The sequence below is a fragment of the Rhinichthys klamathensis genome, unplaced genomic scaffold (assembly GCF_029890125.1).
Source record: "Rhinichthys klamathensis goyatoka isolate OS25496 unplaced genomic scaffold, OSU_Roscu_1.1 h1tg000023l_1, whole genome shotgun sequence".
NCBI classification, from domain to species: Eukaryota; Metazoa; Chordata; class Actinopteri; order Cypriniformes; family Leuciscidae; genus Rhinichthys; species Rhinichthys klamathensis.
This window is the reverse complement of record NW_026606574.1, coordinates 17,653-30,948: the sequence shown is the minus strand read 5'-3', so window position 1 is coordinate 30,948 and position 13,296 is coordinate 17,653. Positions and strand designations below refer to the sequence as shown.

The 13,296-nt window shown below is 36.0% G+C and overlaps 1 protein-coding gene across 1 annotated transcript in view; it reads right to left on the bottom strand.

Moving 5' to 3' along the window:
* Positions 1-13,296, bottom strand: part of LOC130077435 (serine/threonine-protein kinase ULK4-like) — a 143,932-nt gene that overhangs the window by 117,861 nt on the left and 12,775 nt on the right. Inside the window, exons 3-8 of the mRNA XM_056242675.1 lie at positions 8,339-8,395; positions 7,465-7,516; positions 7,079-7,173; positions 3,955-4,006; positions 1,953-2,136; positions 272-364 (exon numbers count right to left, since the gene is read on the bottom strand). Coding sequence (XP_056098650.1) covers positions 272-364; positions 1,953-2,136; positions 3,955-4,006; positions 7,079-7,173; positions 7,465-7,516; positions 8,339-8,395 — 533 coding nt within the window. The remainder of the gene's footprint in view (positions 1-271; positions 365-1,952; positions 2,137-3,954; positions 4,007-7,078; positions 7,174-7,464; positions 7,517-8,338; positions 8,396-13,296) is intronic.

The following is a 13,296-nucleotide window of genomic DNA, read 5'->3' as shown; positions in this document are numbered from 1 at the left end:
ATTAAAGGACAAGCTGTCGTCTTGTGGTTAGAGAACTGGATTTACAGTAAACCAGATCGTACGCCACTGCTCACTAGAGAAAAAAATGGAACAGTACAAAGGCTAATATGCAATAGAATTGTGTGGGGCCTCATCTTGAGGGTTATACAGAAATGAAGGGGATTGGTGTACCCGTGCAAACTGTCAAATTAAGGTCCTCCTAAAATGTGTTCACTAAATAAATAAATAATCCACCAGAGTGTGTAGAATGTTTTGCTGTGCTGTTGATTACCTGCTGACGGGTGAGCTGTGCTCAGTGAGGGACACCAGCAGTTTAAGAGCATACACTGGTACAGGATCTGGCTCCAGGAGCAGAGTCACATACCTGCAGAGAGATCTGCGTTAAACAAGCTAGGCAATATGTGTACAATCGGATACAAGTTCATTCATAACAAAAGTCATTAAAGATTAGGGCTTAGACGATATTGGAAAAAAAACAACAACTGACATTGCGATATTTCGTTTTTCTGTGATGCACAATTGCGATATGAAAACAGTTTCACCAGATGAATAGCTCTATTTGGAAAGAATTAGTCATTCTAGAATGATTGGGGTGATTTTGTAGGGGAGTGAATCTGCATAGAAAATACTAAACAAATTACAATCAGATAAATTCAAAAGAACAAAGATACAAATAAAAATAGAACATAGCGCTGCATATTCTTCACTGTATAAATTAAATATAATTAATCTTTGTAAAAGCTACAAAAAGTGATTTTCTTTGTATTTTGTTGTTTGATTAACATTAATAACTTTATGTTAATAATGTTAATTAATTAATAAATATATTAGGCTGCTGTCACTTAAAGACCTAATGCACTGGATCCAATATAATGATGTGCATCCATTTTCTTTGCCAATTGTTTATGTTCACGTAAGCCATTAGCGACTGTGTTTTGACATAAGACAGACATTTTGACAATTCTGTGTGTATGTGTCCGTTCAAACAAAAACAGATGAGAAAGAGAGCGGAATGCCGTGTTTGCATGGTGTCTGTGCTGCTCTGTGTGTGTGTGCACAGACAACAGTGCTGGAGTTACAAATTGAGTTCTCTTTCGTGTCTTTTTGAGCTCAAATGGTTTAAAAAAACTTCAATGTTTAAACTGACAGGACCTAAAACAGATGCAAATGACAAACTTTTACTCTATGATGGTGAAACTTTGCAATTATTCCGAGAACAAATACTTTTAACTGTGTTGCTAAGTGTCATGACATGAGTAAGCAATTGAGAAGGCTAACATTCTGTCTAGAGTGAACGCAAGTGTGTCTACATTGGACACAACTGTTACATTTGTCTTTGTCAAGTGCATGATGATGGTATTGATGGTATTTATAAACCCATGAATGGCATACTAATAGTAATCAATGAACAAAAACTGGGTAAAGAGAATGCATTTTAATATAAAAAAAATCTTACATACTTCACATTTTAAATTAATGTTTTGACAATTTAACAATTATAGTATCTATTGTTGCAAGATTGTTTTTTCCATTTTTTTTTTTACTGTTCAAAATAGTATTGTCAGTGATTGCATTCATTTAAAATATTAAAAAGTGCATACCCCTAAAATAATACAATTATTTAAATCTACTTATTAAAACTCACTAGTAATCATTTTGTAATTATGTAATTCATATTAATGACAGTAAGAGTACACTGTCGCTGATTAAATAATGTAAATGTTAAATATTTTTAAAATGACCAATTCTTGTTATGACAATTGTATTATTTTTTTATTGTTGTAATATCACTGTCTTGCAATATCACTGTTAATGTGTTTATAGTTTAGCAGAATATTGTCATATCCAGTAAAATAATAATGGTTAGGACACAATCTTAGTTTCAATAAATAGAGAGGACGGAGGAGTAAACAGAGAGAGCAGAATATAGGTAAGTGAGTGGTGAGTCTTACTGTGGCAGCAGGGCCTCAGAGATGAGCGTCAGCAAGCGAGTGTTGGAGGAGATGCCTTCACCTTCCCACTCTCCCTCTCGTTCTCTCCCTCCATCTCTCTCTCTCTCCTCCACCGCGTCTTGGCTCAGCAGCAGGAGCAGCGTGATCTCTGACAGCACACGCAAACTCACAATACGCCATTCCACTGGGACACACACACACACACACACACACACACACACACACACACACACACACACACACACACACACACACACACACACACACACACACACAAAGGGTTACATGTATACTTACTCATATGCACAATTATAAATCAACATATTCATAGCTCATATTCAATGGAAAAGTGATGTTCATGATCTTAAAAACCTTTAGCATTAAAGGCTTACGATTTGTGTGAGCCTACTGCCTATCAATACATTTCTTTACCCATATAAAAAAAATACATTTGAGAAGAAGAAAAAAAAAACATTAAATGGAAAGGAAAAACTGCCAACATTTTTGGTCACTACATAATTGAATGATTTTTAAAAACTTTTTCCACTGTTATGTGTCCTGTATTAGTGTCATCCACTTGTGCTCAGATCGACCAAAATGCATGTTAATATCAGGTGTAAACAGGGCCAAACAGTGAAACAATCATAAACCTTTCATTTGAATGTTTACTGTGCGAAACGTTTTCAATATTTCTAATTTCTACCATCAATGAAGAACATGCATGACATATGAGTATACTTGTCATGTTACTGTATATAGTGAGTTAAAAGAGTCTGTCATTTTATTCAAATAAATGTTTCCTACTTCAATATTTCTACTTCACAGAATTTTCTTACATAATACTACTACTACTACTACTACTAATAATAATAATAATAATAATAATACAGAATTCTCCTAATATAAATGTATTTTTTTATTTTATTTAACCTTTATTTAACCAGGAAAATCCCGTTGAGATTACTAATCTCTTTTTCAAGGGAGTCCTGGCCAAGACAGCGGCACAGACCACAACAATTCAGTACATTACAGACAATTTCATAAGACTATTTAAAAACATTCACAAACCATAGATTTCATTTCCAAACTTTTGAGCAAGAGTTTAAACTGGCCTATTGAAACCAGTTCCTTTAATTTCCAGTATTTTTGTAAATTGTTCCATGTTGTGGGGGCAGAATAGTGAAATGCCACCTTACCCGCTTCTGTGCGGACACTTGGTACAGACATTAGCAGTGAGTCTTGTGAGCGTAAAGAATACAGTCCAGCCCCTTTTGGTTGAATATATTCACACAGATATGAGGGGAGCAGACGCAGAATACCCTTATAAATAAACATATACCAATGACTGAGTCTACGATTCTCCAGTCCTGTCCAGCCCACACGTGTGTAAAGTTCACAGTGGTGTGTGCGAGGCTTACAGTTTGTGATAAACCTCAATGCGGCATGGTAAACAGAGTCCAGTAGTTTCAATACTTGGTTCGGGGCATTCATATAAATGAGGTCACCATAATCCAGAATGGGTGTAAATGTTGCAGCTACAAGTTTCTTTTTTGCATTGAAAGAAAAACATAGCTTATTTCTAAAATAAAAGCCAATTTTCAGTCTCAGTTTCCTAACCAAATGTTCAACATGTCCTTTAAAACTAAGACTGTCATCAATTAAGATACCTAGATACTTAAAAGATTTAACTCTTTCAATTTCTGCCCCTTGAAGAGTGACAATTGGAGGACTTATGTGCAGATACGGTATAACAACGGTTGGACATTTTTATTTGACAAATAACTAGTGGGAGTGTGAAAATGAATTCTACAAGAGCGTAAGTCCACAGGGTCCAAGAAATAACCATTTCTCATACTTCCAAATGTGTTATTTCATAGTTTTGATGACTTTTATATTAATCTAAAATGTAGACTAGTAATAAAAAAGAATGAGTAGGTGTGTCAAAACTTGACTTGTAGTGTATAATTGTCTTTGCTTATTTGCAGTTGAAGTGTGTTCTCACCGTTTTTACTGAAGGCCAGAGACGCCAGTGGCGGTACAATCAAATCCACAACCTTAGGGAAACAAAGAGAGAAGTGCATTATTCTAAAAGTGAGAAATCTCACCTATATGCTCTTAGTCTCACCAGACCACACACACACACATGCATGGTGTGAGTGAAAGTGAAACAGCTGGAAGCGGAAGACTGAGAGAGTGCTCCGAACAGCTCCAATTTGCATGGAAATGTGATGTCAGCTCTGCCCTTTGATCATAGAAAGTGTGTTCCAACAAAAGGCCTTACGCCAGCTCTTTTGAAAATTAGAATCAGGTTTTACAATTATTACCAACTACAATCAGCCGCACGGCAGCAAATGTTGCACACGGGTGTCTTAATGTGGATGGCTGTGGGCATCTCTCAAACAAAGGATTTTACTCTCGGTGACTGCAAGTGAAAAGAACACCAAAGAAGCAAATTGTAAAGGTTATCTATGGATTTTTCTTTTTCTTTCTCTATTGTAAGACCGTTTTTTCACAGAGCCGCACATATTGTACAGGTGCTACACTAAACCCACGGCACATCTTTGATCTCTTGCCCGCTCCTTCTGAGAGGGTTGTCGTGAATGTCAGTATAATGCTAATTCTTTCTTGAGCTTAGTTGAGGTATGTTTGAACATTAGAATTAGTGAGTTGTCTACCTAGAGTCATTATATGGGTCAATGACAAATAAAAGTGTCCTTGATTAAAAAAAAGGAAAAGCTTTTAAAAAAAACATGCTGAGTTCTTAGTAATACACTCTTTGTATTCATGTTGGTTTCTAAACAAAAGTTGAAATGTAATGAAAATGTCATGATGTAACAAAATAAAATAAAAAATTTGATTTTGACCACATGACTCTTGGCTTAACCACATGACTTTGATTTAGCATATTTTTTAATATTAATAAGCAGTTTTGTACCAATCTACTTAGGGATTTATTTAAAAAAAAATGTCATTGCTTTAATGAAGCTTTTTTTCTTCATGATGTAGGACAGTTGCATCACCCCCCTTCATATGAAATTGAACTCAGGAGTTAAAAATATGTTCATCATAGAAGATGTAACTATGTATGAACTATATAGACTAGATCATTGTTGGCTATCTAATGGGTGTTCAAAAGTTAGAATCCAAAGCGTTGAGCTGCCTACCTATAGAGTAGTGTTTCTCAACTGGTTCGGACATGGGACCATATTTTCCCATGGTCATAAACCGGAGACCCAAATTTTTAGGAATTTGAAACAATAAAATGTATTTCTCAAAAATGGTTGACACTAGGTGTTGCACAGACTAGTTGACTTTAATGCTCTGTCAACTAGTCGTTGATCATGGCCTATAGGGGGCACATCAGGATAATAAATCTTTGAAATCCACTTTTACGCTCCGTTACCAACAGTAAAAATGACAAATACATGCATAATCCGAGAGCGCTCCACGATATATATTTGATTATACGATCTGGATGCTCAATATTGATTGAGTGAATGCACGTTTTACACAGCTTACAGTACACGCAAGTTAATCGTCTGTCTTGATTTGTATGACTGTCAAAGTTGTAATGTGTCCTTGAGTGTTTTGAAAGGTGCCTCTAAATATAATGCATTATTATTATATTAAGTAGGGGTGTAACAATATGTCGTGTCACAATATATCACAATACAAAAATGCAACAATATGTATTATGTATAGTTCACCCAAAATAAAAATTACTGTGTGAGAAAAAATTCAATTCAAGTAAAACTGAAGTTTACATAATTTTAGTGTCAGTACTACATTAATTTACTATATATAATGTTGAATATAATGTATACTAATGCAATGGGGGAATATTTGTGGGTCCTGATAATGCCTGATGTCTGATGTTACCAGTCAAATGTGGCCTAAGTTTACCATTTTACATTTATTGTTAACCTTTATCATAAGTCTTGACTTGGAGTATCGCAATAATATCGTATCGTGAGTTCAGTATCGTGATATGTATCGAATCGTGACATGAGGGTATCGTTCCCCCCCTAATATTAAGTGATATACAGCACGCGGCTCAACATTTGCAAGTGCAATTGAAGAGTGTGCGCCGCAAGCACAGTATTTGACACGACAGGAAACTTCCTTTTTCTGAGGTGTGAGACTTTTTATTTAGTTACAAAAATAACATTAGAATAATGACACTGACATATAGCCTGACAACACAACTCATCTGACAGCAGATACTGAATCCCGTTTTTCTCAGACTTAAACTGCGTCTGACAGAAGAGTCAACAGCTTTCACATTGCATCAGAAAAAAAAAAACGATTACGTCTTTGTACGGGTTTCTTTTTGACTACACACTCCATGACCCACTCAAAACGGTCTTGCGAAACACTGCTATAGAGCATTTTTGGAGGTCAAACTGAACTTAGTTGGCAAGCGAGACAGCATTTTTGAATGCACAGCCTTTCTGTCTATACCCTCACGAATATAAGTTTCAATAAGCTATGGTCATTCACATACTATATGGAGTGTGTGTGTGTGTGTGTTAAGAGTGGAGAATGTGATCTAATGACTCCTGGCAAACTCTAATTAAGATGCCTTCTCCTATTATAGAGTATCAGAGAACCTGTGTCCTCTCAAAGCTTCCTGATGCATCAGTCCTACAGAACGCACGTCAATACTCATTACAAAAGCCTCACACACAGAGAAATACAAACTCCCTTCACTCCTGAGTGATTTCCTGTTGTCGAGAGGTTTGTGAGAATAATGGTGCTGGGCAGAGGGGAGCCGTGGTCTCTCAGTTGTAGCTCCATTAGGCGTGAGGATGTGAGATCTCAAGTTAGACGTGAGTGTAGCCCTAGCTGCTCTCATACACAGCTTGATATATTGTTTTTGTTAGCCTGTCCTTAAAGATGGAAAGTTTTACAGGCTGCATGGGGCAAAATAGAGAGTTTAGAAACTAACTTTGTGAGAACATTTTCATCAACACCTTGCACACACTCTTGCAAACAGGGTTTGTGAAGTATGTGCAATAGTCCCATTACACGATGTAACTAAATGCTGTTGGACAGATGCTTAAATTATTTATAAATAATAACACAAAATTAAAAGCAGAACATCAAAGAGTGGTGCATATACTCACAGTGCAGTGATAGAGGCTGAGAAGAACGGGATGCTGGGAAATGGCCTCCACTGCAGATAGAGTGTTTCTGATCAGCTCCTCGGATGCTGCTTGACCTGTTAATTTGTTAAAAAAAAAAAGATCACAGAAAGCATAAACGTAGGCACACAACAGTAGTACTTCCAAACAATTCATTTGAATGGCTGGAGAAAAAAAAAATGACAGTGGAAGACTTCAATAATTTTCCTACATTTGATCTCCAGACAAACAGCATGTCTGGTAAATTGGAGCTAAATTACATTAGAGAATGTAGTTCATGCAAGACAGGTTTGAAGTAAACAGCAGAGAAAGAGAGAGAAAGTCTTGAAAATCTTAGATCACTAAAATTGCAAAAAATAAAAACCTACCTATAGCACTTCCCAAACTGGTCTCATTAGAGTCAATGGAGGTTATGTGATTCTTTCCACAATTAAAGAGAAAAGAGATATTAAAATGACACATTTGAATATATTTTTTAATATTTATTTACTTAATCATTTTCACTGAGATGTTATGAACAATAACGTAGTGATATCATATTTATGTAAAATGGTAATTAGTGTATTTGGATTTTTACATGGCCAATGGCAATACAGATACTGTAATGTGTAAAGCAGGATGGCCAATATGTCTAATGTAATTAATTGAAAGATGTACACAAAATTGCTGAATTTAAACAAACACTTATTTTTCACAAATTGTTCAAAATGAAAAAATATTTGGAAACTATATATACACTTCAATTAAAAAGCTTGGGGGGGGGGGGGGCAGTAATAAATAAATAAATGTTTTTATTCAGCAAGGATGCATTAAATTGATCAAAAGTCACAGTAAAGACATTTACAAAAGATATCTATTGCATATAAAAGATGCTAAATTGAATTAATTATTCAAAGAATCCTGAAAACATGTATAATATACAAACATATTAAGCAGCACGACTGTTTTCAACATTGATAATAATACGAATGGCTGCTTTGTCATTACATGAATAAATTAGATTTGAAAACAATTATTTTAAATTGTAAAAATATTTCACAATTTGACTTTTTCTGTATTTCTTATCAAATAATTGCAGACTCGGTAAGTAGAAGAGACTTCTTTCAAAAATAGCAACAAAAATCTTACCGACCCCAAACTTTTGAACAGTAGTGTCTGTCTACAGTATATAGCAAATGACTTCAGAAAGGAAACATTTACAAGAGATTTTAATTTTAAGTATCACTCAACTAAGACACTCACCAGCAGTTTCCCAAATTTGATGAGAAAGGCCTCAGTCACCACCTGGGGTCGGAAGATCTGTCAAACCAAACAGGCAAAGTATGAAGAGATTTAGATTTAGAAAGAAGCTTTACCAACCCTGCAACACTGTACAACATTGCTATTCAGTACCGTTGAGTCTTATTTCCTTTGAGTGCCACCGAAAACTGTCAGTCTTCACTTGAGCTTTAGCAGCTATAAAGTCTTACAGTTGTCTTGAACACAGCCGAATGCACGCTCTAGATTTCTTTCATCGTACAGCAAAATCGGCAGTCTTGGATCTATTAATGCATCACGCTCACCGACGGCCGATAAATTGCCTTTGCAATGAATCTTCTGGCAGGTTCAGAATTTCCGGGCCACTTTGCTGCAATCTAACTGCTCCTGCAACGCTCAACGCTGTCAATTGTGACTTAAATCCCAGCTACGATGTGCATCGTACAGTCTGACATAAGAACGTTAATGTCACTGAGGAATGTCACCGTCAAAGTCTGCTGTGGGCTTTACCCAAGATCTCATGCGGGACACATTGTACTGTACAATCTGACAAGCAATGATCGTGGAGGACAGCAAAAACCGCAAAATGTTCAGCCGGTTTAAGAGAAAATGTTATAAAGCTCTACTGTTCTGTCAGAGGACATTTTTCCCATCATGCACCATTTCGACTAAGCAACAGAACTTCGACTACTTTTTTTTTCTCCCAAGGAGCACAAGTTGAAAAATTTAGGAGCACATAAAAAAGAAAACTGTGGAATGAAAATATATCAAATAATGTGTGTTTCCTTAATAAATGGATAGAAATAGACATTTAAAAGCCAAATGAATTAATTTATTACAAAAAGTACACTAGTTTTTTTTTTATAAATTTTTTTTATTCAAACTGTATTTAATAATTATGTAATTATTTATAGGCCTACTCTTAACTATATATATATATATAAACAATATTAAATAACATTCTTTGTCTTTTCTTCTTCTGACGGGTCGACCAACACAAAAGCTACAAGAGCTTATGTTGAATTAAATGCCAGATACAGTTTGTGTACCAACATACCAATAATAACCAGAAAAAGCAAAAGAAAATTATGTATAATGTTGACCTTTTACTAATAAACAAGCCAGAAATACACTGGGACTCTTATTTTGAAATGTCTATGCTTTACTATTGGCGGTTGCTATTTAAAAAGATAATCGAGATAAAATATGCACTCTTACAACCATCTACAGCAGTGGTTCTCAAACCGGGTTACGCTTACCCCTGGGGGTTTGTGAGGTGACAGAGGGTTTTGCTTTCATTTAATTAAAATAACATAAAAATCGAGCATGCATTTCTAACAGGTAAAATGTAAAACGGGCCTCTAATGTATAAACAGGAAAATGGTAGTGCCGTAAAATGTCAAATACATTAATCCAATCAAAATAAAAAATCTTCTGAGGTCAAAGCTGACTGCCTCCACACAAGCAGTGTGCATATGATAGGTTGCTTGCAGAATATACTGCCGTTCTCGACAATTTAGCATTTATACAGTAGCATGACAATCAAATATCACAGGCTGTGCATAAAGATTGCATAGCAAAGAGATTGTTTTAAAACTCAAAGTCTCTTCGATTCAAAAAAATACCCTGAATATTCACATATTGCAAATGTGATATTTATAGATTACACTTTTTTTCGATGGTCCTTTTTCAACTTCATTAAACCTAAAACGTCAGTAGAGTATTAATAGACTGCAGTAGACTGTTTGGTAAGGGTTAGGTGTTAGGGTTCAGGTTAGTAGAATAAGTTGATAGTTGCAAAGTTACTTATAGTCAGTAGAATGTCTGCTGGCGGACCATCAAAACAAAGTGTGAGCAGATATTAAGCAAACAGAGCTAGTTGACATGTAGTTGCAAAGTTACTTTTAGTTAATACTAGTTAATACTTATTATAGAATGTCTAAAGTGGACAATTGAAATAAAGTGTTACCATTTTATACAACAGTTCAACAAACAAAAATGTAATATTAAATGATGTAAAAACAGTATTGTCAGTATTGTTTGCTCTATTTTGAAAACGAAATAATAGTTCCAACGAAAGCCACAGCAAACAAGTTGTGCATTTCTAAAGGCCAATTCACTCCGCACAGACATACACCAACAAACACTGGCAAACAAGTTGGCATTGGATTTAGAATTTCATGAAAAATAACTGGCATGTTCACATGCCCCAACACAGACACCGACAAACTTCAAGTCAGAATGTCTTTAGGTGTCATCTTTTGCCTGGAAATATGGTGAACAAAACGAAGGAGATTGTGGGTGCTGCGACGTGAAACAACTGCAGTTTCATTAGAAAGATTAAATACACCAGCTTCAATATTTGTCCACTGTTTATATTAATGTCTGTTTATATTAATGTCAGGAGTGCAAATAATCGGTAGCTTATGATATTTTGAATAGAATAACAACACGCATTCATATTCAGTCACGTCTGCTGAAGTTTATTTGTGTTCAAATAGCTGCACTGAACAGCGTCCATTAGGGCTTTTAGTCCAAAAGTGAGACAAAAATTAGACAGAATCATCATTTCTATTCATTATCCACTGATTTATGCAATCTGATGATCATTAGGGGCTTCCTGCGCTGTGTTTTCACTTCCCAGATAAATGTTTCTACACATAAATCATGAAGCTAATAAACACACGATTACGATAGTATGTGATTTCCATTAGGTTTGGGGTATTTTTATATCTATAAAGGATGTTTACATTAGAGTACGTCCGAGTTTTCTGGCGTTTGTTGTACAATCATATCAACAGTGATTCAACATGCCAAGTCAGATGAAAACAAACCCCGACCAACACCAAAAAACGAAGACGGGTAATCCGACGAATCTCGACGAACGTATCTGTCTGTGTTTGTTGGCGTCTGTCTTCGCGGTGTGAATTGGCCTTAAGTAACACACAGTGGCGTTTCGTTAGTGAATGAATCTGCGGCTTTAAATAAATCGGGAGAATCAATGATTCAATGAACCCTTACAGCCATTTGCTTCGTGAACGAACGAACAAACGAACGAATTAATGAATTGCTTACTCATTTAGACAGAGACTTGTCGCCACGTACTGGTGATTTTAGTTTAATATTTAAAAGTATCACTTGGTTTTTAACATTTCGTATTTCTCTGTAGAACTTTTTTATTTCAATTTAAAACATTATCTCATAACATTAGCCTATTTGTGACATTATAAATGCATCTAGATGCAGCTTGTGCCACTGATGTGGAAGATGGCTTTTGTTGATACTGATGTTTATATGATTGCTTTATTTACTATTAATAATTCAATTAATGGAATTTGAAGAATCTTACACACACGACATAAATTTAAAGGGACAATGTGTACTTTTTTATGTATTTTATTATTTAAAATCAATATTTTTATTCATAAATATGTCCTCAATGGTGTACAAATACCTCTGCCAATTATGTGACTTATCCTCGTAAACAAAGAATTTATTATCTTTATATACATGGGACGGGTAGGTCCACGGAGGCTTCCATGTAGTTCCGCCATCTTGAAAAACTATAATAGCAGAGAGGGACAAAAAGTACTAGGCCAACGCGTTTCCACAGCGCGTTTTCGTTCAGAGCGAGCGTGACGTACAGTAACTGAACGCAGCAGAAGCGGAGGAGCAGAGCAGTGAGAGGTGCTTGTCACTGCCACTGTTTAAAAGGCTGCATTGCAAATCCTCGTCGCCAGAAAAGTCCAAAAATAGATCGTAAAAGGAAACGTGACCGGAGATTACGAAAAACACGAGTTAATGTCGGGATAGCTTTTTCCAGGTAGATAGAGCTAATGCAGGAGAAAGATTTCAAAAGAGACGCTGAAGTCCTGCTTTCTTCTCGACAGGTAAGTCAATGTTACAGTCTTAATTACAAGCTTTTTTTCCATTGTTTGGTTGTGTACTTTATTTTATAGACAGATGAACATTTATAGTTAAAAGTTGATGATGATATCTAACAATGCACGTACTTCAGAAAATATAACGAATAAAGAAGGCATAACTACTTATTACAATAGTTCATGTTTTTCACAGTCAGAATTCATACTGCAACATTCGTTTGTTCGTTGTGTCAAGTTGCTGTTTGTTTGAAATAACAAACCTGTTCACCCGAAGGAACACTCGACGAAGTGCTATTAGAAGACATCCTGTCATAGCTTTTTGGTACATAATGGCTACCGTAGATGCAACGCGCATTTGAAAAAACGAGGCGCTGGAGAGCACAATTCGTTTGAATGCAAAATACATTTTCACCACTAGATGGGAGAAATTCCTACACATTGTCCCTTTAAAGGGTTAGTTCGCCCATTTAAGACATGAAGTTGTATGCAATCCTTACCAGCACTATAGTGCATACACACTGACCCACTCTGTTGTCACCTCCCTGGTCAGAGTTCTGGCCGCTGGAAGTTTTTCAATAAAGTACTCCCGGTTATTTTCTGGGGCCACAAAACTGTGCGTTTTTACGTGAAAAAATGATTTGCGTTTCAAAGCTTGATTAATTTACCACACAAAAAACACGCCGGTCAAAATTCATACCTCAGTTTTTAACGGCACTATTTTCTTTTAATCCGCGCTGCTGTCAACGTCAACAGTCCGCACGTTCCGATCAGCTGTTCCATAGTGTTTACACAATCGATTGACAACGACGTAAAAAGTATTAAATTAACAATGGTGCGAACTTGTAAATTCCCAGGCTGTGACCACAAGGATGTGCCGGGATCAAAGTTCAGATTCCATCGTTTTCCTGTTTCGAATATAACTATGAGACAGCTTTGGCTGGTTGCCATCGGCTACTCTGCGGGAGCTAAAATATCCAGAATAAAGGATTTTCGTGTGTGTAGTGCTCACTTCAGCGAAGACGATTACATCCCCAACCAAGGAGGAAAAGGAAAATTAAA